This window comes from Aquila chrysaetos, chromosome 17 (assembly GCF_900496995.4).
Source record: "Aquila chrysaetos chrysaetos chromosome 17, bAquChr1.4, whole genome shotgun sequence".
NCBI classification, from domain to species: domain Eukaryota; kingdom Metazoa; phylum Chordata; class Aves; order Accipitriformes; family Accipitridae; genus Aquila; species Aquila chrysaetos.
In genome coordinates, this window is record NC_044020.1 from 1,187,651 (window position 1) to 1,214,343 (window position 26,693).

The 26,693-nt window shown below is 39.1% G+C and overlaps 1 protein-coding gene across 11 annotated transcripts in view; it reads right to left on the reverse strand.

Annotated features, from left to right (window-relative positions):
- TNRC6B (trinucleotide repeat containing adaptor 6B) overlaps window positions 1-26,693 on the reverse strand; it is a 90,487-nt gene that overhangs the window by 16,596 nt on the left and 47,198 nt on the right. For 2 of the 11 annotated variants that reach the window (XM_030040760.2, XM_030040755.2), the window contains 16 exons: window positions 23,961-24,139; window positions 22,677-22,751; window positions 21,304-21,349; window positions 15,596-15,744; window positions 14,248-14,418; window positions 11,851-11,976; window positions 10,678-10,809; window positions 10,051-10,146; window positions 9,631-9,805; window positions 9,133-9,267; window positions 8,753-8,929; window positions 6,429-6,512; window positions 3,801-3,947; window positions 3,468-3,563; window positions 670-990; window positions 212-282 (listed from right to left, as the gene is read on the reverse strand). In XM_030040760.2, the coding sequence (XP_029896620.1) occupies window positions 212-282; window positions 670-990; window positions 3,468-3,563; window positions 3,801-3,947; window positions 6,429-6,512; window positions 8,753-8,929; window positions 9,133-9,267; window positions 9,631-9,805; window positions 10,051-10,146; window positions 10,678-10,809; window positions 11,851-11,976; window positions 14,248-14,418; window positions 15,596-15,744; window positions 21,304-21,349; window positions 22,677-22,751; window positions 23,961-24,139 (2,180 nt within the window). The remainder of the gene's footprint in view (window positions 1-211; window positions 283-669; window positions 991-3,467; window positions 3,564-3,800; window positions 3,948-6,428; window positions 6,513-8,752; window positions 8,930-9,132; window positions 9,268-9,630; window positions 9,806-10,050; window positions 10,147-10,677; window positions 10,810-11,850; window positions 11,977-14,247; window positions 14,419-15,595; window positions 15,745-21,303; window positions 21,350-22,676; window positions 22,752-23,960; window positions 24,140-26,693) is intronic. The other 9 variants (XM_030040766.2, XM_030040765.2, XM_030040756.2 and 6 more) reach the window with 8 other exon arrangements.

Below are 26,693 nucleotides of genomic sequence, written 5' to 3' on the forward strand. Positions count from 1 at the left end.
TCATGTAGCAAAAACTGAGTACCTTAAAAGCTAGCTGAAGAGATTACCATAGAAAAACCAATCAGACTGCAGCCCAATTTAGTAGAAACACATCTTACGTATGCTGACCAATCTGATTGTTAGATTTTATTCAAAGAGAAACAACCGAAGAATCCACAAATCCGTATATTGGTAAAGCAAACCATTTCCCAGAGACAACAACAGAAAATACCTGTGGAGTGAGATTGTGAAGAACCAACCAGTAGCTAGGACGAACTGAGCCACCATCACTCCAAGTAGATGCTGCAAATTAGAAGACAGAGCAATCAAGACAGATCTGATACAAAGAAAACCATTTTTCTTTACAGTCAGGTCTTCCAATCTCAGACAAATTCAGCATTATCAGCCCTGCTAACACATGAAAGCCTAATCTTCGTCCTGAAAACAAACACATCTTGCATCGCATCTCACATCGAGTCACCTTTTACTAGAGTTTATCTTCAAGGAGTTTCCCACCCACCGAAAGCATCTAGTCTTGAAAGGCCCCATGCAGTAGATATTCCCTCCTGGCAGCTCTCGGCCCTCTTCACTCATTCCCTGCAGCAGGACCTGGGATTCCACCCCCAGCCCCCACCCCGACTACCGACAGCAAATTTCCCTTTCAAGAAGGAACTTTTTTTTTCCTTTTACCAGACAACTGCAACTTTCTTTCCTCCAAACCATTAGTGCTGTAAAACGTACACTCCTCAGGTCTGATCAATGGTGCTATCAGTTGATTCTTCTCACCAGAGGCAAGCCGTGAGTCCTGTGCCCCCCAGCCCCTGACCGATCGGGGTGCTGTGCTGTTCCATGGAGATGATGGTTTGGGGTTGGTCAGGCCAGGAGGCGGGCGGGGCAGCCCTGTAGTGTTCCTTGAGGAAATATGGTTTTTCCACATCTTGTTGGAGAGATGAGTGGGATTGTGTCCTATGGGATCTGGGGACCATGTTGATTTGTAATCACTGAATTTTGCTAGAAGATTAAATAAATTGCACGTATTAGAGAAACTTAGGAGATTCAACTAGCCTTTAACTGTACTATCACTGTAAACCCTTGGACCGCATTTATATTGGAGACAACCACAAAGCACAGAACCATACAACAGTTAACTTACCATACCGAAAAAAGCCATGCTACACGTAAGTTAACTAATTTTTGCTTATTTTATATACACTGACAAAAAAAACATCCCTAGATCATTTATGATAGTGTAACCAGTCTCAGTATGTTCAACCATTAATAAGACGAACAGCAACTATTACGTCCACACTACATTTCGTTTGAGAATCTGAGAATTTCTTACAAGGTTGGGCACTACTGACCTTTAATGAAACTGAACCTTTGAACCTTTGTCAGGCCAAAAACTTGCAGAGAACTGAAATGAGTATTTACCACTCTTGGTCTACTAAGCTAATGCTACCTCCTAAAGACGTCCTCCTGTTAGGTCAAAGCTTTCTCATAAATCACAAATTTCATACAGAGCTGACATGACAGTAACACAAAGAAGGCCACTGAGCTGTGTGACAACTGCACTTTTAAATCCTGACAGTGCACATTCATTTTTTTATTAGAAACCATTACCAAATGCCTGTTAGGAGAAGTTAAGGTCAACAGTGGATATCCCTAACATTTCAAGAACCCTTTAAATAAAGTCCACTAAAAGATAAAAATTAACACACTCCCCAAAACATCACTACACGTCATGAATATTTGGGAGCTCTTCGTAAACCGATTTTCCTTAAGGCGGCAGACCACAAATTCTCCCACACCTTCTGACACCAAGGGACATTTATCACCCAGCCAAAAAACCAAACCAAAAGTCAAAATTGCTCGAGTAATTTTTTTTTCCCCTTGTACTGTAATGAGAACCAGTAGACACAGACAAGGCACAATCTGAGAGGAAAAGGCACTTGTATCATGAATTAGGTTAATCATTAATTATCTTAATCAGAACTCTGGTGCGTGTGTGTGCAAATACACGTATTAAGCTCTATTCACTAACAAACGGTAGTAAATTACTTACTTGAAACAAATGGTAAAAATCCAGGTTTACAATATGCCAGGGTGTCAGAAAACAATACATTTGGGAATCAAGACCATAAAGCTTTCAGCAAGTAAAAGCGTGCTTAATTTTACAGCTGGATCACTGTATTTCCACAACAGAGTAACTGTCAATAGCAAGCAGGTTTCAAGCACTAGCCTATGAAAGTATACAAAAGTGCTTAAAAACCAGCTTTCACTAGACCCAGTTTGTTTTACAGACACATGAATTCTAAATCCCCAATTCAGATGACCTGCTTTCTGGCTGTACAATGCTGGTGTGTAGTTTAACAAGACGAGCAGAAGATGGTATGTGTGCCAGGCAGTAGTCTAGTTTCCTCAATTCAACTATGACTTCAATCATTTTTTATCTCTTGGTCTTTCTTATGTGCTAGAGAAAAAATCAGCAGAGGTAAGAAGCTGATACATGCCACTCCTTCCCCCAGGCTATGAAAGAAATCTTTCATGTCACTGGAATGCTGCACAAACTGGCAGCAGGAACACTGTTTTTCTCGAGGGCTAAATAGGATTTTCAACACATTTTGTGAAGATGCTGAGATAACATATGAACACAGCTTTTATTCAGTAAGACTCAAAAACCATAAAGTTTGGGCCAGATGCAGCTCTCAGCTATGTTCGTCACTTCTGCTATTTAAACACAATTCTTCAGTTTTAAGTAGTTGTCAAGACAATGATGTCTCGAGAGAAACTCTGGCATTTGTAAGAAGTTCAAAATCCAAATGGTTTGTCTGGAGCAAGTATTTCCAGCATCCTACTCAGAAGTGTGTGCAGAAACCATTTTTCACAAGAAAGCTCTGGAGACCTTCTTACCAAGGGTCTGAGGCAGATATCTGAATTACTATTTACAGGCCAACCATTAAAAGCCAGAGGACGAAAAGCGCCCTGCCCCCCCCCCCCAGTTTCAGGGAATGATGAGTTCTATAAAAGGCAAGGCAAAAACATTCCCTTCACAGCACTCCAATATTCTGAATTTAAGATGAGTAAAATCACTCACCTTAATTACTCTAATTCCTTAACTCATACATACAGGAGCAGGTATGTTTAAAAAATTATGACAGTCCCCCAACCCCTTACATGTATCAACAGATTGTGCATGTGGGTTTTTTTTTCCCCTTCTGCATCTGCTGCTCACTGCTACCCTGTTCTTTAACTTGCGTAACTAAGAATTTTGTATTGGGGGTGGAAGGAAGGGCAGAGAATCTTAGTCTAGTTTTTAAAGCAACTACAACAGTATTTTATCTTCAGGAGGAAAACTACCTGATCAGCCACTCAAATTTTTAGTTCCTCAGAAATTACTGAAAGACTAAATATTCAAAGTGGAACAAGAATGAGGAACTAGTGATTAAGCAGAAAGTGCTTTGTCCAGGTAAGTTTTGGAGCCCACATACCTGAAGTGCTATGAACGTTGGTGAAGGAATTGTCAGAGGCACTGTAGGGCCAGGCACCAGGTGAAGGCAGCGAGGTGTTGAGGGAAGAATTAGACCCTATCAAAGGGAAAAGGAGAGAAAAAGAGTAGGCCAATTTCACAGAGTTTCTGTAATACTGTTGAACCTCAAGAGAGCCACAATTTGTACCAATGCCAAGCTTTCACATGATACACAGCCACGGTGCAAAGGCAAGTTAGGCTTCCTTCTTAGTCAAATGCAATAGACTGTTACCCTGTTATGACAGGAACATCAGAACAACTTAAATAACCACATACCAGTTGTTCACGGTTTTACCTGTGGTGTTGTCCCGCAGAAGTTGGTGGTCAGTATCTACAATGGGAGATGTGGCTGTCCCCCCCAGCACACTTCCAGGGGTCACATAGGGGTCAGATTCAGGGTCAATGTTTTGTATACCTTTCCATGGCACTCCTGGTTGGAACTCTGGGACAGGGGGGAAAAAGGAATTAGCTGCAAACACGGAAACGCCATTTACTGGAAGTTAATTGCTGAAGGTATTTTAGAAGGGTAAATTGTCTTCTACACTGTTTCTCAGAAAAAAAATAACCAGACTTCTCAATTAAAATCTATTTCACATTTCCTCCCATGGCACTACCTCTAGTGTCCGAATACAACTACACTACAAAAAAATGGAGCAAGTGCATACGGTATTCCTTTGACTATTCCCGTTTTACTACACTGAGTTGAGGCTTCAATAGTTTGACCCTTCCTTAATAGATTAAGTATTTTTTAAGATATATAAGATTAGATTATATATTACAAGATTAGATTCGGTGCACACGTACTTTGTGCGTGTGCAGAAGCCCTTCCCAAGGAAAGGCTACCTACCTTAGGAGTTTGTAAACACAACACTTGACACTTTACACTGCAGGTACACACATACTTTATACATTAGCTATCAATACTGAGGTAATGCTAAGGTGAGATGCCTTGTGGTAAAAGCAATGTATATGCTCATTGACATTCTTCATGCTTCACAATGAGATGGAATATACTTATCATGCTTTAGTTTCCTTTCAACTATAGCTCCAGGCATGCCAGATTTTTAAAACAAGAGGATGAATTATATAAAGTATGAACATACAAAAACTCCAGTTACTGTAAGAAAGATCAGTAACTTGGTTCTTTCTCTGAGCAGATGTTCAATGAATAAAGTGCTGTGGTCAATTTTGGAAGCAGTGATAAGAAAGTAAAACTGCCAAACACAAAACCAAGAAGCTTCAGATACTATGTGACAATTCGGGTAAGTGTGAAAAGAGTGCCAAGGTAGCAGATTCATCCTTGCAGATACAAGTCCAGGATGTGGAGAATGATACCTTTATTCCCAACCTGAAGTTTTGAAATAATTGACAGAATATTTTGAGTGTAATTAAAAATCCTTGATTAAAAGTGGGATCCAGGATGTGCTCTCTGGAATGAAACAATGTAAGGTGAATCTGGCATGGAAGGGTTCATTTCAGTCACCTTTGTAATGAAGCAGCATAGTCAAGACTATGACTTTCACACACAAATACAGAAGAAAACGTGATATTACTCGTTCAAACAATTGGCACAGCAAGGGCAGTATTAGATTGTGATAATGCATTGGCAGGAGAATCTCAGAGAAGACAGAAGAAATGCCCCACTGGGTCAGAACTGTGGTCCATCTAGCCCAGTATTCTGCTAACAGCGGTTGGAGGGATACCATTTAGGGACAGAACACAAACCTCGCCACTATCTGTAAGCTACTGCCCTCACACTCTCCCAGCATCCACAGTCCTTCTATACAGGATGTCAGAAATACCCTCTATCTGGTAGCACCTGCTTGTTAAACTGTTTTTCCATCGGTTTATCCAACCAGTTTCAACTGGCTAGTACTACCTGTCTCCATAAGCTCTAAAAGCAACGCACTGCAGAAGTTCACCACTCCCAGTGGGGAAAAAAAACCCACAACAAAACCCCACCACCAACAAAAAAAAAACCAAAACAAAAAACAAACCAAAAAACTCTCATCTATTTAAAATTTACATCTTCTTGAGTCCAGTATTTGCACCATGGTTCTAGTGTTGCAAGATTCGCAGAATTACAATTCTGCATTTATCTTGTTCACTGCCTTCATAATTTTGCAAACCTCAGTCACATCTCCCAATCTGTAGTAACTCAACAAAATAATCCAGGATACCAGGTATCAACGTTTCTAACAGTATGAGCAATCGGCACTGCATCAAGGAAGGAATCTGCTCTGCTACTGCCAAAATGTTGCAATTCTCTGACAAATAGGACCACCTTATGCTAAAGGAACAAGCAATGCAGCTCTTGGGTCTAGTCAAAAGATCTTCTCTGTTCAGAGATAAAGAACCCATAAGCACAGATTAGGACCTGGAAATTAGACTTCTTTGAAAAAGTCCAAGTCTTGTCTTTGTAAAGATTTCTGAGAATTGGTCAGACTGAAAATTAAGTGCATAGTATGCTCTCACCAAAAAGTTAAGGAATATTCAAAGAAGGCTCCAAAGATCAGGTGTATTGTATGCAAAACACATTCACTCATCAAGATAATCCTGGTCTGGAGAAGAGTTTTCCTTGAACTTCAGCATACTGACAAATTTCCAAACTATACTTTGGGATTGACAGTTACTCTCATGCACATTCACCAACTTTCCCTACAGACATGCTATTTTATTTCTAGATAGTAAAGAAAACATGAAGTGCATTTTTCCACTGATATTTGAAAGGTCCTCCCAAAAAGTTCAAACATAAGATTATTAGGAAAACCATGACAGACACATCCAGGCCAGTTTGCCTGGAGTATATGACTGAACTGCTCTTGAATGGGAAAATTACAGTCTAGTATTACCTAGGTATGCAAGTCTGTGTGACATAACCAAAAGATACAGTTCTCACCAATGCAGCAAAACTTGCTCTCACCTCCAGCTGTGATATCAGTTTGATTGGGCACCACTTCATTTATCTTTGTGCTGAACAATACTGCTCTCTTGAACGGCAGAATTTCTGCAGCAGATGGCATTTAGGAGGAAAACGCGAAAGGTGTAGTCAGGGTGAATGCTGAGTGACCACTGTATTCATTCAAAGGAAAAATGCACCTATTTCAAGAGGTCTTCTCTTGTAAACTCATTTTCGTTAGCAACTTATTTTCCAACACTAGGAAGAAAAATTGTATCTCCACACCAGGAACTGACAGTGGGCCTCATCTACAAGCTTGCAGAGAAAAAGGACCTACAGTGTAAAATCATTTTGGGTCTTTATTCTTCATCGGGGTGTTGATAAGGTGGATCATGACTTCAGCTAAGTTTTCCTTCTTGAGGAAGCCAATAAACTAGAGGGGCTATGAGACAGCATAAGTGGCTGATGGTTCTGGGACAGTCTGTGAACCTCATAAGAAAGGGCTAGCAATACAGCGACAATTGCATAAAAGCCACGTGCCAAAACCCATGATCTATTACCTGACATCTGCAATAACAGTCATGGGCTACTCATTTACACAAGAATTTGGGGATGGTGCTGATGATCCCAGTGAGAGTTTATGTTCAGGATTTGTGAACTCCAGCTATCTTCTCACAGTGGTGACACAGTCAGCAACAGCAAAAATTTCGCTTATCTCTGACAGTGGGACTGCAGGTATCACTAAGGAAACTCTATGATATCAACGAGGGGCAAAGAGTAGCTATTCAGCTTCTGAAACAGCCTTCGTCTACCAAGAATCTTCCTAGAGCTAGTGGCTGCTCCAAAACCTGGAAACATGGCAGAGCTGATGCTCACAACCGTCTCCTAACATTCCAAGCAGTACTGTGTTTCTCAGTATTATATAGGGGAATGGTAACTAAAGAAAAAGTTCAGCAACAATGGGTCTACGAGAGTGGTCCTGGAAAAAAAATGAAATTTGGGGGGTTTGTGGCATTATGAACAGTAACTCCATCTCAAGAAGCTCAATACTTAACAACCAGGTTGACAGAAATGTAATGCAAATAACACCTCTACAGAGAGCAGTCAGTGGTATGAAGTGCTGTGGTTATGCAGATGTTCTTGAAATAACTAATTCTTTAACTTAGTTAGGTCATCAGAAAACATGTTCTTGCCAGACTTAGGACACTGAGGGGTTCCCACATAAAAAGCTTTAGCTACTTTTTGTAGGTTTCCTGCAGTTGTATCTGTCACACAGACTCCTAGGCTTTCTGATGCAAGTTCTGTGCTACTGGTTTACCCCACAGATGTACCTGCACCTTTACTTTTTTGTGCTTGAGGGGATACACAGTAGAGGATTTGCAGTTAGTGTTTTTCTTGAAATGTAAGTGTCTTCCAGGCAGAGAAAATCACAGCATCCACTATTCGCTGAACAGCACTGGTGATTAACCCGTGCAACTTCAAGGACACCACTCTGTTTAACGAATGTTTTATATAGAAAATTATGTGTGTGTTCAAATACGTATGTATTGTATGTCTATTTTTCCTAGACACTTGAGTCTTCTAGCGGAAAGATAAAATTCTGCCAATGAAACTCTAAAAGACTTAAGGAATGTGCTACTGCCTGTAATCCAAAAAGCAAGAAACTTCCACTCAAGCCACAAGATTGCTGAGTAGTACTGAAACACGGCAACTACTCTTCTATCCTTTACATGACATGAGCAAAGGAGAACCACAACAGCATAGCACACGCATTGTACAGATATTGTACCAATAGTGCTGGCAAAAGAAACCTGGTGGTCCGCAATGAATTGTATTTGTAAACAATTGCCAGAGGAAAAGTTCATGCTATGTAAAATACATAAAGTCAAGAAAATCCTGTTCCCACCACCACAAAAAACAAGCTTTCACATCTTTTGCTTTTTGATTCCACACTATCAGTCAGAATTTTTACACTCTGTGTCAGCCTAACACAACTGAAATAAGGAAGGAATCAATACAAGAGGAGGGAGCTGGTAATGTGTCTTCTATGAACAAGTGTTCTCATGAAAATTTCTGTAAGTGTAAAGTCACCAAAATATAGAAGATCAGAGTTCACCTAACAAAACCAAAATACTACTCAGGCAATTCAGCAGTTAGTTCATATTTAGCTCAGCAATTTTTTACTGGAGATTCAACGTTTATGTTCTAATTTAATGTGGAAGAAATTTAAAAAATGATAGGCCAAGCAAATATTTTCCTTGCAGTGGTTATTGAAAAAGTATGATGAGGAAAAGGTCCCAGCATATCTACTTTAAAGCTAGGACATAGCCCCTGCCCTTATGTAATACCTGGAGGCCAGCTGGCGTTGCTGGATTTGCTTCCGATCTTGTTTGTTGGTGGAGATTTGGCAGGTAACCAGCTATCACCAGCAGGGCCTGCATGGCTACCTAGTGGGTCGCCCTGAATTATGTCGAACTGGTTGTAGGGCGATCCTCCGCGAGCCTTTCCAGGGGGCACAATTGCACCTGAAGCATTAAAAAAGATACGTTTACACTCCGGAAAACTTGGGATCTTTATGAGTATGGTGTACTAAACCAAAAAATATTTAAGATGCCTACTGGTGAGGCAAGACATTCAATAACTTGAAGCATAGTTTCATCTGAGCTATTTCACCTCTGGCAAGATGATACTGCAAGGGTATTCCCAAAATAGCCAGTCCCCTTCTCACCATTTTTGTGCATATTGGCATCTTGTGAAGCCACAGAGGGCAGCCCTTCCATCATAGTCCACTGCTTAAAGCGGGATTCTGTTCCAGCCTCTTTCCCTCCCACCATGCCATAATCCATGCCACTTGAGCCAAAGCCTGTGGAACAAACAAACAAAACTCCATTGTAATTTGCTCTTTTCAGTTTAAATATCTTCAAACAGAGAGTCGTTGTGATCACAAGAAAGGTAAAAAAAAATCCAACACTAGCAAATGAAATGTTCAAGTGGCAACTTCCAAATAAGATTGTTAGGTCAATTTGCCACCAAGATACACTTTGTTATTAGGTTTGTCTTCTTCCCCTGCAATGAAAAATAATGCAATTTGATCGAGAGTTGACACATGTCATAACCTTCACTTTAGTGCTTATATACACAAATTACTCATTTCTGGACCCAGACATAACTGTCTAATATGGTAACTATAGGCAATGCACCATATCTCTTTCCACAGAGCACCTACCTGAACCGTATCCAGGTATTTGCCCTTTGGTCTGTAAATCTGAGAGACCCACATTCAAAGGATTGGGTACCATGCTGTCTAAATGTGGCTTAGGCCCCACAGGGTGGGATGGTGAATGCTTCATGCCAGGCTGCCTCTGCTGCTGCTGTTGGAGGGCACTCACCATACGAGCAATCTGCAAATGAAAGAAAAAAAATGGGGATGATATATCCTATACTGTAACACAGAATTCCAGTAAACATGAAGAAACAGTGACTTGAAAGAGATCCAAAGGACCCTGCTCTCTGAAAAGTACAATCTGAAGACCGTGCAAACTGAAGAGAGCAGATGACATTACTAAGGCCAGTGCCGTCTCTGCTGCAGAGTGCATTTTCCCAGCGCACTTTATGCTCCACGTGATTGACAAAAACAGTGCCACACCTGTTGCTCCTGCTGTTGTCGCACAGCTTGAGATAACTTCCTCTGGCTCTGTAACAGCTGCTGCTGCTGCTGCTGCTGAAGGAGGAGCTGACATGCCTACAAGATAAGTGGGGGTGGTAAGAGTGAAAATACAGAGCTTATCAAGTGAGATAAAATTGCCAGGAGCTAGTCACTAGCAAATGCTTTGCTCAGAACTTCTGTAAACTGTTTCTCATTCCACACACTCAAAATGACAATGAAAGCATTAGAAGAATACTATATCCTTCACTTCTTGCTAATTTAACATCATGCAACAGCATTACTAGTACTTGCTTTACTACCATCACTATGACTACAAGTCTGAAAACAACTTCATTAAAAATCAACAAACAACTGCTTTCTGTACAAAGACATTGCTTAGACTCATTTCTAACCCACTGCAACATTCACAATAATTACACAGGCCTGTTTAGTTTCTCTGCTGCCTTCTAACAGGGCTGTATTTTCCTTTACAACAAACAGGGAATACTTGTACAAAAATAACACAAGATCAGTAGAATAAAAAAGAATTAGAACAAACATAAAAAGAAAACTCTTTCATCAGACAATTTGTAAACAGTCCGTCTCACAAGATTACTAGTTACTTACTAATTGAAACTGGGGAATCTGTGGAAGCTGGCTCAGCATGGCAATCTGTTGCGGAGAAAGCTGCGGGCCCATATTGAAAAGACCAGGATTCAAGCCACTGTTGGGAAACTGTTTGAGCATGGAGGCCGAAACCTGCATGGAAATCAGTTACATATCCTCAAGAAATGCACTGCTGTGAGAAAAGATGATGAAGTATTTCTATAAAGGAATAGGTATGACACCAATCTTAAATGGTGTTCCGGGAAAGACATTACAGGTTTCTTTAACACATCACATTTAAACATGCACAATCTATGACTTGAGCTGAGTGAATACCTCACTTGATTGACAATATACAGTATCACATGTGCAGATGCAGACACACACACACAAAGGTTCCTCCCCCAACCAATCGGTTGCTAGAGACTGCACTAAATTAAAATGCTGATATATGTGCAGCTAACCAGTAATCACAGTACTGCATTATCACATTAAAAACGTACTGCTTGACAAGGGAAAAGAAAGGCATTCAGGCAGTCACTGGAGCAAAGAAACAGTGCCTCACAGAAAGAGTTAATCTCTTTGTACGCTGAATAAGCTATAGTAAAAGACAGTAGGTGGAGAAGAATCCCCCCCATTTCTCCCTGCATTATTTGAGAGTTACACAAGTAGAATTCAAGAGAATCTCCAAAAGTCTTGAAGTCCAAAGCAAAAGGTAAACTAGTGCATTTGGAGACCCTGAGGTCTTAGAGCTCTGCAACGTAAATGCAACGTGTAGCCCCTCATCAGGCCTCTCTTTCGGGGGGCAGGAAGCACAGGACAAGACTGATAGAAAAAAATTAAGCAACCTGTCACACTTCAGAAAAACTTCCAGCTTTCACTTTTTTTTGTTGTTTTTAAAATACTTTGCAAAAGCCTATGTAAGACACAGGATTCCTGAATCCACTTTGAAGTTTAAAAATACTGGTAGCAAGCATTTACCACCAACTGCCGTGGAAGAAGAAAGAAGGCTAATCCTTCTGCAGTGAGCTTTAAGCACTTTCAACTACAAATTTTAATTTTTTATTTTATCTAAGTTTCCGATTTCTTAACATCAAATCCAAGACTAAGATAGATGTATGAGTAACCTCAATGATGTGCTCTGAAGGCTGTAGCTCTACTTTTACAAGTAACCAGTTACTATAAATTCCTTACCTGGGGAGAAAGAAATTGGGGAGGCACTTGCGCCCGGATATTGGGGGAAGGATTTAGTGGCTGCACTGGTGTGTGCATGCCCCTCGATTGTGCTGTGCTGTTTCCAAACAAACCATGATTGCCACCCTATAAAATTAAAGCAGTAGTGAGAAGATGAATCTTTCAGGATAATGGATTTCTATGCTATTAACTATGTATCAATAACAATGAGGCAAGTACTGACTTAAACAGAGCACTCTTAAAATTACTGAGATGTTTGCCCTAAATCAGTAATATTCTACCTGGGTTAAAACTGCTGTACTACATTTTTGAGATGCAGGCTCTTTCTCCTCTATGTTGAAGAGTCATGTTTATCCACTTATTTCAAAGCACGTGACAAAGCTAACGTTTTATATTTTGCACTTTACATGTTGGGAAATAGAAACTTGGAGTACAAACAACATGCTCAAAAATGTTGAGCCTATTCCATTAGCTTATAAGTATGGCAAGACTGTGTCAACAAGAATTTTGGGCCATAATTTTAGAAAAGTCAGGAACTTCTGAGTAGGTTGTCGAGACATTACTCATAACCCTACTACTTCCTCTGCAGACCTTTCACTAACTGAAATTAGAATTCTAAAAATTTATTAAAAGTTTTCCTTCTGATGTGAAAACTTCAGCATTCTGGATTGGCATGTTTTTCTTTTCCTTTTTTTCCACTAAATTGAAGAGCAGGAAAATTTTCAAGTGAGAAAAAATTTTGGTTTTTTTTTTTTTCCTTGCAGTGATTTATTTTCTAACACAAGAATACTTGCTGTTTGAGTTTTTTTTAATGAGAAGTATTTACTGTTTTATAAACAACTTCTGTAATAATAAACCCCACTGCATGAAAAAGACCAAAGAAAATTCGTGATTATGTTTCACTATTTCAGCCTCTGAGCAGACTGTCTTTATTTGTAACATCTTTCAACAAAAGCCACAGGAAATATTATGGACAGTCTCCTATACTAACAGTCACATGCTGTTGCTTCTAAAAGCTGAAGCTCATACTCCAAAAGGTCCTTATGTGCCGTGATTCTGTCCTTTAATTTTCAAGACCCTCAGAACTTCCCATCTCCTGCTGTGTATCAGGACGTCTATGATCCTCAGACACCTGGCATTCTAAACAGTACATTTTGCATCCCTCATCCATCATTCTCTGTTCTCCCTCTCCATGCTGGCACTGCTGTACCCAACATAAATTAATCATTCTTCCAAACTGAGATGGTGCAGGCCTTCTCCAAAACATCTCCTTCCGTTATATACCAAGATTTCATAAACTTTGCCTCCCTTCTACCATAATACTGTGCATCCTCCACCATCCTTTCGCTACAACAGAAGTCTCTCATCCTGCTTCTATACTGGCAGCATTATGGATTGCCTCACTCACCTGCATCACATTTCACTTCCTTAATGTACATTCTCTTTCAGAAGCAACTCGGGATGTCATACTAAACATGTAGGAGGATAAACAAAAAACCCCAAGAGACAAAAGAGTTTTTATTCTGGAAAGAACTGACTGGGGTCAACTACACAAAAATTTTTTGAGAGGCTTGAAGCTGCAAGATAGACTTTCAGCCCTCCCTAAAGCTCAGAGTTCTGCACACCAAATCCAAGAACATGCCTGCCAGTTTTGGACTTAATCTTATGTTCAACACTGACTGTGTCACATAGAAACAGAAAGACAACACAAAGAAACACCATCATGTTAGGCATGTGACTACATAGGCTAGTCCAGTTGCAATACTTAGGTTCTATTCTTTCATTTCCTAGTATTCCTGCAACACTTTCTTCTAGCATAATGCAAAACATAATAGCCAGAAATTCTTCTAAACTGCAGCTAACCACTTCATTTCTTCCCCACCATTCCCCTGTATACAGAACAAAACCAGTGCTACTTCAAGAGTTTTTACAGGCTGCTAAATCAATCCTTTCTTTGGGCTGTGGGGCAGGGAGAAGGGAACAGGCACAATGCAAAATGACTGCAATTTTTTAAAGACATATTTCTACATACAAGGTCATTGGGTGGAATCTGGAAGAATTTGGTGTCTGGGGGTGGTAGGGCAAATCAATAGCCTCTAACTGGGTTTTAAAACAGCAATTAAAATATAAAGGTTGCCACTAACTTCATGACTTCTGAAAAGCACATCTATCTGCTGCTGCACTGATTCAGGAAGTAAGAGGCCAACAAAAACAGATGGAAAACATTTTGATGATAGGAACCAAAGTGGATTGCTTCTCAATGGCCTGATATAGCTGAAATTTCCATTAACAATATTAATTTATTGAGTAGGAAAACAAATGCAAGCAACCAACTAACCAGGATTAAGCCCAGGTTGCAGCCTTATAACAATGGATCTTATAAGGTGGCCTGCTTACTTGTCTAGCAGCGAAGTTTTGGGGACTGAGCCCTGAGCCGATTGCCCCAAGGCCGACGTTGGATAGTGTGGAACCAGAGGGAGACAGCTTGTAGCTGGGAGAAGGGGAGAAGGGAGAGCAGGGAGCCTCATCCCCAAGGCACCCATCTTGATTGGAGAAAGGCAAAGTCAGCTGAAGCAGCAGTTAGCCAACAGCAGGAGTTGGTTAGTGAAGCAACAGAACGCAAGAGGAGAGAAAGAGGGACGGTGAGTGACTAGGAAGAAGCAAAGTTAATTTGTAATAGCAATTACAAGGACAAAACTTCTGACTCAAATGATCACTTGACAATTAAGATTTTGGTCCAAGAGATAAAAAATAAATTCCTAAGGGTTTCTTTTTAAAAAATACATTTTGAACTCTCATGAAGTTTGTTTCTGACAGTGGCTATTACCACTACAGAAACAAACGAATCTTGAATGAACTCCTAATGTTAGCACACACCTATCAACATAATTTGTTAGGAATGCATTAGCTCTGCTAGTGGTATTTATTAATTAGGCCACCAGAGGGAGTTGACAAAACTGTTTTTTGGCCTGTTGTACCAAAATGGAGGAGTTAAAAAAATTTATTTGACAGTAACACACCTTCTGAATTTTTAAACCAAATTTCTTTTCCATTTTACATGTGATAAAACTGTATTAAAAAAAAAACCCTAAAGCATTCTGAATCTACTGGACACTCTCCAATTCATAATGTGAAGCAATTAATGTTTGATAATAACAGTGAAAGCTTCTATTTAAAATAGGCAAGAATGAGAAAGAAACACTACCATAACATAAAACAAATGTCACAGAGAAACAGATGTCATACAGAAGCTTACAGTACATGGACATACAGCATAAGGGGTTGTGGAATTTAGAAAGGGTGTTTCCAATAAACGACAAACATGAAAGCAGAAAAAATTTGGAAGACTGTGATTACTTATGTTTACTTAGATCTAAACCAATTTTTTTACAGTAGATGACTGTAGTCAGTAGCCAAAAGAATCACTGTGATGAAACTATAATTAATTTCATTGCTACCAGCAGTTTACCCTTCCAAGAAAAACAAAGGAATTTCTGTCCATATTAAGAGCAGTCTGTTCTAGAATAAAGCGCCTCATTCTCCCCAGATAATTTAGTTTGTCTATGCACATCTGACACCTCTGTTTTATATACACATTCACTCTACAAACATAACTCCCCCACACCTTTTATTATTGAGCTTGTCAAAGGTTACTGAATTTTTAGCACTTCAGGAGGAGTAGGGTAAAAACTGCAACCTTGAACATAGAGGTTGATACTAATTTATCTAAAGGTATTTCTCTCACCTTCTCAAAATAAGGCCCGCTATCTGTGGTTCCCATGTCTTTGGAATTAGGTGGACGGAACCCAGATCGATCCTTTCTCATCATGTCATTAAAATCCCCGAGATTCATGGCTCGTTTATCTACCTCAAACTTCTTATCTGGGAGACCACCTGTTAAAAAAGAGGAAAGAAGACTAAATTAGTGCCAATAATCTCTACCATGTTTCATGACAGCAGCTTCACAGCCAAAGAAAGTATCTTTAAGATCAGGGTATAAATTAGATCTGTCTTACAATTTAGCATAGCTACAGTTGCTATTAAAAGTGTTGAAAAATTAAAGTAGGAAGTTTCATTTTTAAGACTGAACAAGCCAATTTAATTTAGAGAGTTTAATGTAAAGTATTTCTCACAATTTATGTACAGATATAAACATATGCATTTCTACATCAGCCTAGTTCAACTAATGATATTCATTTATACATAATTCTCAATCTCTTCCAAAACTCGCGCTGTTATTTATTGGTATTCAGTATCTGTAGAGACACCATATTTAACTTCTCCATATATTCTACTTAGCCTTTACTGGGTTTGGCATTGAGAAAGAATTTCTCAAAACTGCAAAACCATGCACGTAATTTGATCACAACTCTCCTACACTCATGTGAACTTAACTCTTGAACACCACAGATCATCTGGTATAGCATAACTTCCAGACAGGCAACCAATCTCTCTCAGCCTGTATGCCATGACTACACAACCACTAAGAGACACTTTTCAAACATCCTCTACAATCTCCTGCCATTGTTTAGTGAGTAATCTGGTGGAACACGAGGAAGAGGTGTTAATAACAGATGATCAAACTGTAACATACACAGTGAACAAGACATCATCTTTCTCTATAAGCTTATCATCAGCAAAGTGCTGACTGAAGGAAGTTTTCTACCTCACACACTGAATTGCTGCCAAGCAATTATTGTTACGTTGAGGTAGATGGAAAGCATCTTCATTTTAAAATATAGATGATGTGATAGAAATGAGCTTTAATGGTATTTTTAGTTTTAAAGAATTTAATTTAGCAGACAGATGGCCCTACCAAGAACAGTTTAAAAAACCTGTCACCACAGTTAACCAAAATCTATGACTCTTCCAAAGGAAGTTGGTGACAGATATCCTACCCTACCGCTGACAAAACACTAAGTCTTTATCAAACAGAGCAGACAGCTAATTTCTCCAATACCTTCAAAACACTTATCTGTTCCTCAAAAAAGCTTCTCAAAGCCAGCATCTCTTCCTAATGTCCAATCACAAACTATTAATATTCATAGGTATGTTATTGCCAAGAACCTATGAAATCAACCACTAATTACATGGGTTTTTCTTGCTGGCACAACTTTCGAAGTTGATCCAGCTTCATCCTCTCAGACGCCTTCAACATCATTTATCGCAAAAATACTTGACAAGTCCACTACATATCTTGGCTTGTAACTGCAGTCATACTGACCTGGATGAGCTCATCCCTTTCTAACATATCCTAAAAAGCTAGAACTGGCTCTGCAAAAGCAGTCACATCAAATGTCACGCACATCTCAATCCTGTCAATACCTACATCTAACCACTACACACAATGCCAGCAATGCATTTGTGTACTTTAATTCTAGACAGGAAGCCCTGTCCATTAGTTGCTCCAAAAGAAACTGAAAGCAAGACAGAGTTGCATCACTATCTGAAATGAAACTGGGTCAATGCCAACACAAGATGACTAAGCCACAGAAACACCCTTTTGTTTCTTCAGTTATCTTGATGATCCAATCAACTCAAACATTACTGAATGATGCCTTGTAAAAAGGCCTGCTAAATAACATGTAGAGCAGTAAATAGCACCTTTAAAGGTTTCAAGCATAGATATGCATGCCACTTAGTACTGAGGCAGCTGCTTAAACTTCAACACAAACAAGGCCTTGCTAAGAGAGATGATGGCATTCATTTATCCCATTCATAGAAAATTCTAATGCAACCTTGAAACCAGTCATGTGAGTCTGTCTTTTGCACTTGCCACGGAAAGCTATAAATAATGCAGGTGGCTGAAGACTAGCTTTACCTTACATAGTTCAAGACGACCGTTAAAATCTGAGAAGTTTGAGTTTTACCCTCTGCAGTAGGCAAGAACACTTGTGCATGAATAAATATGAAGCCCCAAATCCTCCACATGCAGAAATGTAGAACAGGTTAAAAGTCCAACCACCTTCATAAAGGAAAACACTCCATCAGTTCTTGGATTTTCCCCACTATTAACAGCTGTGAGAAACACCATGAAGAATGCAAAATGAAACAAGAGCTTGGAAGATGACATTCATGCCCTAGTGAGGGAAAAAAGCCTATTAAGTAGATCCTCCCCACCACATGCACACAGCTTAAAAGAAAAAAAAAATTGAATTCTATACAAACCGAACTATATAATGTGATCCTGTACTGGGAGATAGGGGACAGAAACTGCTGTTGACCAAAGTTACATAAAAGTTCGCAAATAAGAGACTCGATGCAGTGAAAATACATATATCCAGTGGGGTAACCCAAATGGAAAAAAAAAAAACCATTTGAAACATGTTTTCTGCTTGACTATAAAAATGAAAACATTTTAAAGATACTGGTTTTATACCTTTGCCATAAATTTACATCACCGAAGCCTACTGAGCAAGCACATGTGCTTAGATATTGAGGTATTGCACCTGCATGCTAAATCAGGTTATGGCTTTGTAACGTATTTACAACAGACAGCTGCATGAATTGCATTTTAATCAATAGAAACTGGAAATTAATTTCCCAATCTTTACAGGTGATTTGAGAATTCAGTGATCTGCAGAGGTTGCAACTAACCAATACATTTAAAACAAACAAACAAACAAAAAAAAAGACAAAGGTGGTGGTCAAACAGAAGGAAGGAAAGGATAAAATACTAAGCGAATTTGACAAGCTACTTACTCCAGCAAACTTCATGCCACAAGACTTACATACTAGGAGAGAATTCAATGGAAAAAAGGGTTGTATCCTATTTTCAAAGTAAAACAAACTATCCATTGAACGGATTTGATAGAAAAATAATAATAAAAAAGGAAGTAGATCTGCTTCAAGCATGCTATTGATCCATCTCTTTTCTGTCTTGGTCGGTAAATAAGAGTGTCATTCCACCACCTTGCAATAAAAGCAACACATTTTTCAAACAAGGAGAGTGAGACCAACATAGTAAGAATTACTTACTGACAACTGGACCTATTTTACAATGCATGACGATCAGAGCCAAGGTGCACCAGGCATACCAAAGCCCAAGTTTTCTTTGATATGTGTGGTCTCCAAGCACAGAATTAACTCTGAGATTAATGTGCATTCATTCATAAACTGGGAAAGTATCATGTTGTGAGTCATCTAGTTAGGAAAAGCTCCTATGTTGTACTTCTGACTGAAAACCAGTTGAAGAACAAGCCTACCTCATAAGTAAGTCCAACTTTTAAAGTTTAGAAGTAGATATAGGCTGAGCAAAACAGCTTATGTAAAAACATAAACCCGAAGGTGGTATTTATCTGAGAGTTGAACAAACAGCTTTTGCTACTATATCCTTCCCTACTGTCACTATTTGATGTTTAGATGCAAAAAAAGAAAAAAAGAGAAAAGAAAATCTGGCAATGAAACAAACCAGAAGTTGCCACAAAGACAGGACCCAGTGCACCAAACTGTGGATGTACATGACACTGGAAAGTGAGATTATTTAATGCTTAGCACACAATCAGTGATAGACCCTAACACTGTAACTTCTTTGGCAGGTAATACCTCAGAAGCAAATAGATTCTATCCTTGATGTTGGACACGACCAGCTTGTATCACAGACCCCATGCTATTCTAACTTACAACAATGAGTTTCAGAACATATTTTGAAACTAACTGTACTTGATTTGTAAACACTAATTTTAGTTGATCTAGAGATCTCACAGACTGTGATCTGACACAGAACTACTGTTGCAGGTGGTTCTTCAGAGATACCACCACAGGATCATCAGTAATTAATTCGATTAACAATCTCCCACAGGAAATTTAGAACCACCAGCAGAATAAGCATTGATTCCAAGTCAGTCACCTCCTCCAGCCAGCCCTCCTCTTCTTACCAAGGCCCTTCTGTCCTCTCAGCAGCACTTTGTGCCTGTGTGCATCCATCTCTCAGCTGAGGTAGAAACTTTTGCTATTATGCACAAGTAGCTGGAAATAAGCAGCTTGGTACGGGAACATTTTTAAACATGAAACAGGTAAAATGGTTACTGCGTAACAGCCATACTGTGGGTCTCAGTGCTCATCATATGAGATTCAGAATCAATTGTGTCCACACCTTCATAACAAAAACTTGATTTGCACTGATACAGGGACCCCTTCCAGACACAGAACCACTAAACATACACTTCTCTGGAGCCCACAGGGCATACATACCTCACCTACACAGGAAATTCACTGCTCTAGACGAGAGCTGAGAATACTGCTACTACTTTGACATATCATCCTTTGGAATAAGAATTACAGACCTCTCCTTTTGACATTGTAACTGGGAGGAATCTGAGGCCTCTTTGACATTCCTGACAGTTATCAAAATAGGATTAACATCTCTCTCCAAAATTACTGTTGGGTTTGTACAGCGGCAATGTCCTCGAAGTGGACTAGAAGATCCGTCTTTGTAGCCAGGGGTATGAGGTGATCTTCCTCCCTCCAGAGATTTTGAAGAATCAAAAACTGAACAGAAGTAGTCCCTAGAACAGGAACGAAACCCTCTTCCCCTTTATAAGTACAAAAGACTACCCTGTACAAGTTTTTAGCCTTACTAAGCCTTCAAAGACTTGATAACAAATAAAATAAACAATTGGAACAGCAGATTTGGATCATCCCTTTTTTAATATACACCTTAGTTATCTTGAAACCATCTCAAATGGCAGATTTCAGAAACCTGTGGTACTTCTATTGCAGTACCATGATAGTGAATATACAGAGACAATTTGGAGAAGAACAGAATGCAAAACTAAAACTGATTTCAAGATAAAAAAAAATTCTATGAGAGTTCACTACTTAGTTTGCCAAACAAGAAAGTAATGACAAATTCAAAGGCGATTAAATGGGATTAATCCAAGTGGTCAATTCCAACTCTCATTTAAGATAGTGTTTTCCACACAGCACATTCCACTTAAGCTGTATAGTATTTGTGGTGAGGCTATCAAGAGTGAAAAATCTAGTTCTACTGAGCAGTACTTGTAATAGCCTAAGGCAAGCAATTGAAGAAATAAATGTTAGAAGATATTCTCTTCCCTCACATCACCTCCAGGGAGCTGTGGTAATTGGGATATCCTCCTACCAAGAGCTAAAAAAGTCTTCCTCTTCCACCAAATGAAAAGGGATCTTCACTTTTTTGAAACAGTAACAATGAATACAAACTACATGGATCAAAACAGTCTTATAGGATCTCCCTTCCACAAGTTATAGCTCTGTTCTGTACAGGTATACATCCCAATCTTGCATACCAGCATCAGCTGTGTAACTATACAAAGCCTACAGCCAAGACAGTGGATGCTATAACTCTATCCTTCTATTATAAGGAGTCCTAAAAGTAAAGATCAAACCTTTCTAAAGCACAGCATGTCATCCACATAAAAATACTACACATGATCTCATATTTCAAATGCATTTAAATTAAATTATACGCACCTACAGACAAGTCCATCTTACTGCCTGGAATGTCCTCAGTTTGACTCTGGGGGGAGGAAAAAAAAAAAAAAAAAAAAAATCAGTTCTGACTCCTGTGAAATGCTGAGAAATGTTTTAGAAAGCAGCCCTTGACGGTTAAAAGTGGAATGAAGGAAGGACATGCTTGTGCCAATGAAAGTTTTATTTTAAACTAAAATCAAACACAAGGATTCCTGATACCACCCTGGACACACCTCACCTCCACCCCCTAATGCTGCGTGTGGCAAGTTTACCCATATGAAACCAGACACATGAAAACACACGACAGACAGAGAAAGATGGATAGACAGCTGCTTTGTGAAATGAACCTCTGTCCTCATGTTCCAGTGGTCGAGAGATGAAACACTGAAAATAGTGGCAAAAATGATAGCTCATCCTCATGACCTGTCAAGTCATCAAATCTTGAAATGTGCTGCCAAGTTATTCTTTAGTTGGCAGTCTGGGACAGGGTGTTCCCATAGCTTTCAGAAGCATCTACAGTCTCGCAGACTGAATTTGAGCTTGTGAGCCAACAGACATTACAAACTAATCCTAGTCATGTCAGTGAATTTGTGCAGCCCTGAGCTTCTCACAGAACCTCTGCATTATTATCTTTCGCTAGCCTGCATCATATGCTGTTCCTGCTTCACAGGATAACAGTTGGCAAAATAATCTGTAAAATATTTTACAAATTAGCATACCAGAAGTTCTTATAAAACATTTTCTATGTAACTATTTTTAAGCTACTTCCCCGCAGATCTATCTTTTCTCTCCATGATGTGCCATTTATTTATTCACTTTACCAATCAATCTTTATGTACTGATTAATAATGAGCCGTTTTTGTTCTAAAAAGACCCTGCTGCGCAGTATTTAAAATATAAATAGCCAAGACAGACACAGGGCTGTAGATCTCCTTTTCTGATAGGTGGCTGAGATTCAGAATGAATAGCCTTGGACTAATCACAGATGTCTGATGCTACAGCCAGGAGCTGAGGCCTCTACCTTGAGTGCTCTAAACAGCAAGTTATGAAAAACAAACAAAAAAACCAAAACAAAAACAAACCCCCCAAATCCTATTAATTGCAAGGAAATTGCAATCTCAGAACAATAGCTGTCAAAGTAACTCTGAAGAGTCAAAGCAGACTTTGGGTTTTTCTGAGAAACCATTCTGACTAGCAAGGAAGTGCTGAATACTCAGCACTATTATAATTACCAGTATTATAATCAACATACCAGCATAGTAAGTGCAGATAAATAAGTAGTTACACACTGTGAAACAGCTGATCTTTCGACTTATTTAAAGCTTACTGCTTTTTTACAAAGTTGGATTTTATATTTAAAAAAATTTACTTACTAGCAAGCCCATATTTGAAAACTGTTTGGATAATGGGTTCATCCACGAATCACTATTTCCTCCTTTTAATGCGCACTGAAGAGAAAAAAAATATTTTTAAGCAACTTCTTCTTAAATTCTGTTTTATCCTTGAGATGCACAAGTGTTGAACGAAAATCCTGGTATTAATCTCGTGAACAAATTACTTTAAGTTTTTGCATGATTAGAAACATTTACCAGATACTATTTTCTTCTTTTCTCTCTCACAGAATTGTTCATTGCTAGGTACGCCAAACTGGATGAACACTTGCTGTGTAGATGTTTATCACACCTTCAGTTTGATTCTGGAATCTGGAAAGCTTTGTGAATGTTATTTATTTTTCCCTCTGTTACAGTTTAATGCATTCTTTAATCTACCACATACAGAGGTATATTTCTTCCTTGGCTTTCTTCCCTTTAGTATGGTTTGTCTTACATGGGCACTGTGCAGACCTGGCTCTCAATTTGGCCTTACTGTAATTTACAGGTGATCAAAACGAAAACTGAACACAGTTCAATAGAAAAGAAAACTTTTTTGGACAGTTCCTTTGGTGGTTAAAATAAAAAAGCTATAACGGAGAAAAAAGTTCACGAGAATTGTAAAACTCCATACCATGTCACAACAGTATTTCCTCATCCTATGAAGCTGCTCTGCACTTGCCTTTTGAATTTGCCCTACCTGTTTGATTAGAAGTAGACAAAACATAATCCTTCTAATATTAATACAGTACCAAGTGTTACTGTACTAGAGAACTTTAATGCAAACAAGCCTTAGAAAGCAATTTACTCGGGACTATAGCCAAGCTCCTGCTCGTCTTTGAGGCCAAAGGTCAGTAACAACAAACACAAGTCAGACCTAAATCCAACAGTCCGTAGAAGTAAGAAGTGCATGTGCCAAAGGGACTGCGGAATCCGAACTTCAGCAGGCTGTGCAAGGAGAACAGCAGCAGCCTAGCACAGAAAGATGTGTCAACAAGAGGAGAGCAATAGCCTTGGGATACTTATTGCTCAGTTTCATTTAGCAATGGCTCTGCAGCTTACATATCAAAAGAATTTGACACCTACTGGCAGATTTATTAGTCACAACAAGTGTAATAACATTAAAACAAATCCAGAAACCTCACATTTTTTACACTGTTGTAACAGGCACCTTTCTAGTTGAATTCTGTAATACCTTTTTAAAAGAAGAACTATTATAATGCTCTAACATATCAGTCATACTGCTTTCAGACAACACAGTAGTTATGAATCATTCAAGCATTTTACCTTCATTTGTGTTTTCTTTCCTCCTTGCCCCCAGCTTGTTGAGTTGTGGGAGGAACTGCTTCCCTGAGAGCCTGCTGTGTTCCAGACTCCTCCCTCCTCCTCCTCTTCCCAGCTGGAATGACGAGTTCCTGTCACTGGCCCATCACTCTCTCCCCAGCCATCTTGCATAGATTTAGAACCTTTAGAAAAAGAAAAAAAAAAGCTCAAAAGCAGTCTACAATACCATGTAGCTAGTGATTTGACACTGCAAGATTAGCCGAGATCATCAGAACCCCAAAGGAGTTAAAAAAAAAAAAAAAAAAAAGAGTCTTCACTCTAACAGCTGTAAAAACTTGTGCATGAATCACAAAAACCAAGAGGTTCGGTGGCATGTTAGCATGTCATGTTTTGCAACTATTTTAAAGCAATGTCAAACCATTAAAGATACAATAACCACAGGGGCATCTTCTCTTATACGAGATACAGCTGCATTTGGACTTCTTTAAAAGGCAACCTATTATTTTCTAGTGTAAATGAAAGACTTCAAGAACACTTAAAAACCAAGGGTGGTGAGGACTCTGGTTCAGGTGGTATATCAATTATTTCCTCTCTTCCTTCAAAACCTTAACACTTCCCTTGCACTAAACTCTTTCACAAAATTACAGAAACAAAGAACTTTAAGTAATAACAACTAAGTAGAATCTGAAGGAGAAGACCTGACATTGTGCTCTGGTATATGTAACACCAAAAGTAGTTCAATGTGAAAAAAACCCCTCTACTTGCATTTCTGTTCTTAATGTCACTAAAAAGACTTATTAGCAGCACTGTTTAAGTAGAGATGCCATTACCAGAAAGCTACAGCCATCTCATTGTATCAGTTCAGACTAAGGAGTCTTCCCTGTTGGTTTCTTTTCTTGCTGTTACTCCCTAGCACCAGCTGTCAGGCAACTTAGAATTCTAACCTCTACTGACAAGCCAACAAGAGCCCAAATCCTCATCTTGTCCACTGTCCAACTCTTCTCCTTCCTGCTGTAACTCTGCATTCTGCGTATTTATTCCCTAAGCGTTCATCCTTCAAAAGAAGGTTTCCATCATCATCACCTGTTTCATAACTAATTCTTCAACTGTCTGGGGTTTGAGTGTGGAAATCAGGGATAAGGATACTAACACCCACAGCAGAAAATCTCAGTACAAAAAAAGTCAGGAATTGTAATTAGTCTATCACGGGGAACTCTACCTCAACCATGCCAAAAATGAGTACAGCAGCATTTCATGGCAGTTTAAGAGCTACCTTAAAATTCATCATAAATAACAACAACTCAGATGCTTAACAGGAAACATAACTTTTTAAAGCATATTCGCATACCAAAATTGAGGGCTGCTTAGGAAACATACTGGTCCAAGCACAAAAATCTACCTCTTGACCATTTGATCATGCTACTTACACAGAAAAGGTTACATTTAAGGATTATCGCTGCAGGGTCAAGAACTTAATCTGGAAATGTCATATATGGGGTAGTCCCTGCAGCATTAATTTATTGCCAGCCACAGTGTTTAAATATAGTACTATGATCCTGGTTTTAACTACATGACCACAGATTATTTTTCTGCACTGGCAGCTCTCAGGTCTGAGATTCTTGAACATGAATCTGGACAGGGGTATAAAAATGACTTGTCTGTAGGATTCCTGTGTCATTTTCTGCATTTGTTTAGCGAGGAGGCACAAATAGCTATAGTAAGCAAAGGAAACTTTAAAGATAAAGACAAAATAATGATGTTACAGAAAACTGAATTTATTCCTACTTCTGCCAGAGAATTCCTATGCAACAGTAGTAAAACTATGTAAATCCATGTTTTTTAAACAGGTGGGTAATGATCTATGCTTCCCTTCTTTGGCTCTAAACTCTTGTTTTCTTTTACAATCATTGCTAATCTCTGTTTCCTGTCCTTACCTTCAACCATAAATTATGCCCTTGCAGGCTCTTTGTCCCAATTTCTTCTTCCAACTTATCCAAGCCATTAAATATCTCCCCTTACTCCACTGAATAACGTAGCTTTCTTCTTCATTCGTTCTGGGTGCCAATTAGAAAGGAGTTGAGAAAGCAGTCACAGAACACAGGAGAATGAAGATCTCAGCTCTTAACACTGGTGACCTACTACACCCCAACCTGAAACAGCCGTCACAGGGAAACTCCCTACATTTGCTTCTCTAGAGCTGGGGACAGCTTACGTACAAAATAGTACCCATTGCTGCAGCTCTGGTTATGTCACACATGCACACCAGTTAGGACGAGCAAGTGACCATGCATAGCGTTTAAAGACTATCTTAAGTATTAACAAATCCATAGAACTTGCAATGGATGATGAGCATTTCAGAGGCTCTTATTTTAGTCATATTTAGGTGGCCTTTTACAGATGAAAGAAGAGATCCATCTAAAAAAAGTCTAGCATCCTGAAAAGTGCCAAGTTTGTGTGGCAGGCACAGGAAGCACTACAGCCATCCACCAAAGGTTGATATAATGTTAATACTAAGGAAGCAATGTTTTTTTTCCCAGTTTTGTTTCATAAATGGCCAAACTAATTAATTGGAGTGGGAAGAAGGGAGAATGACCCAGCAGCATACAATCTGTATAGAGCATTTCATTCCAAACAATTACACTTTGCAAAAGCAACATGTAACTGGAAACAGTTTTACAGCATGTGTCATCAGTCAAGTTTAGTAACAGTCACATATTATCAGTATTTCCTACTGGA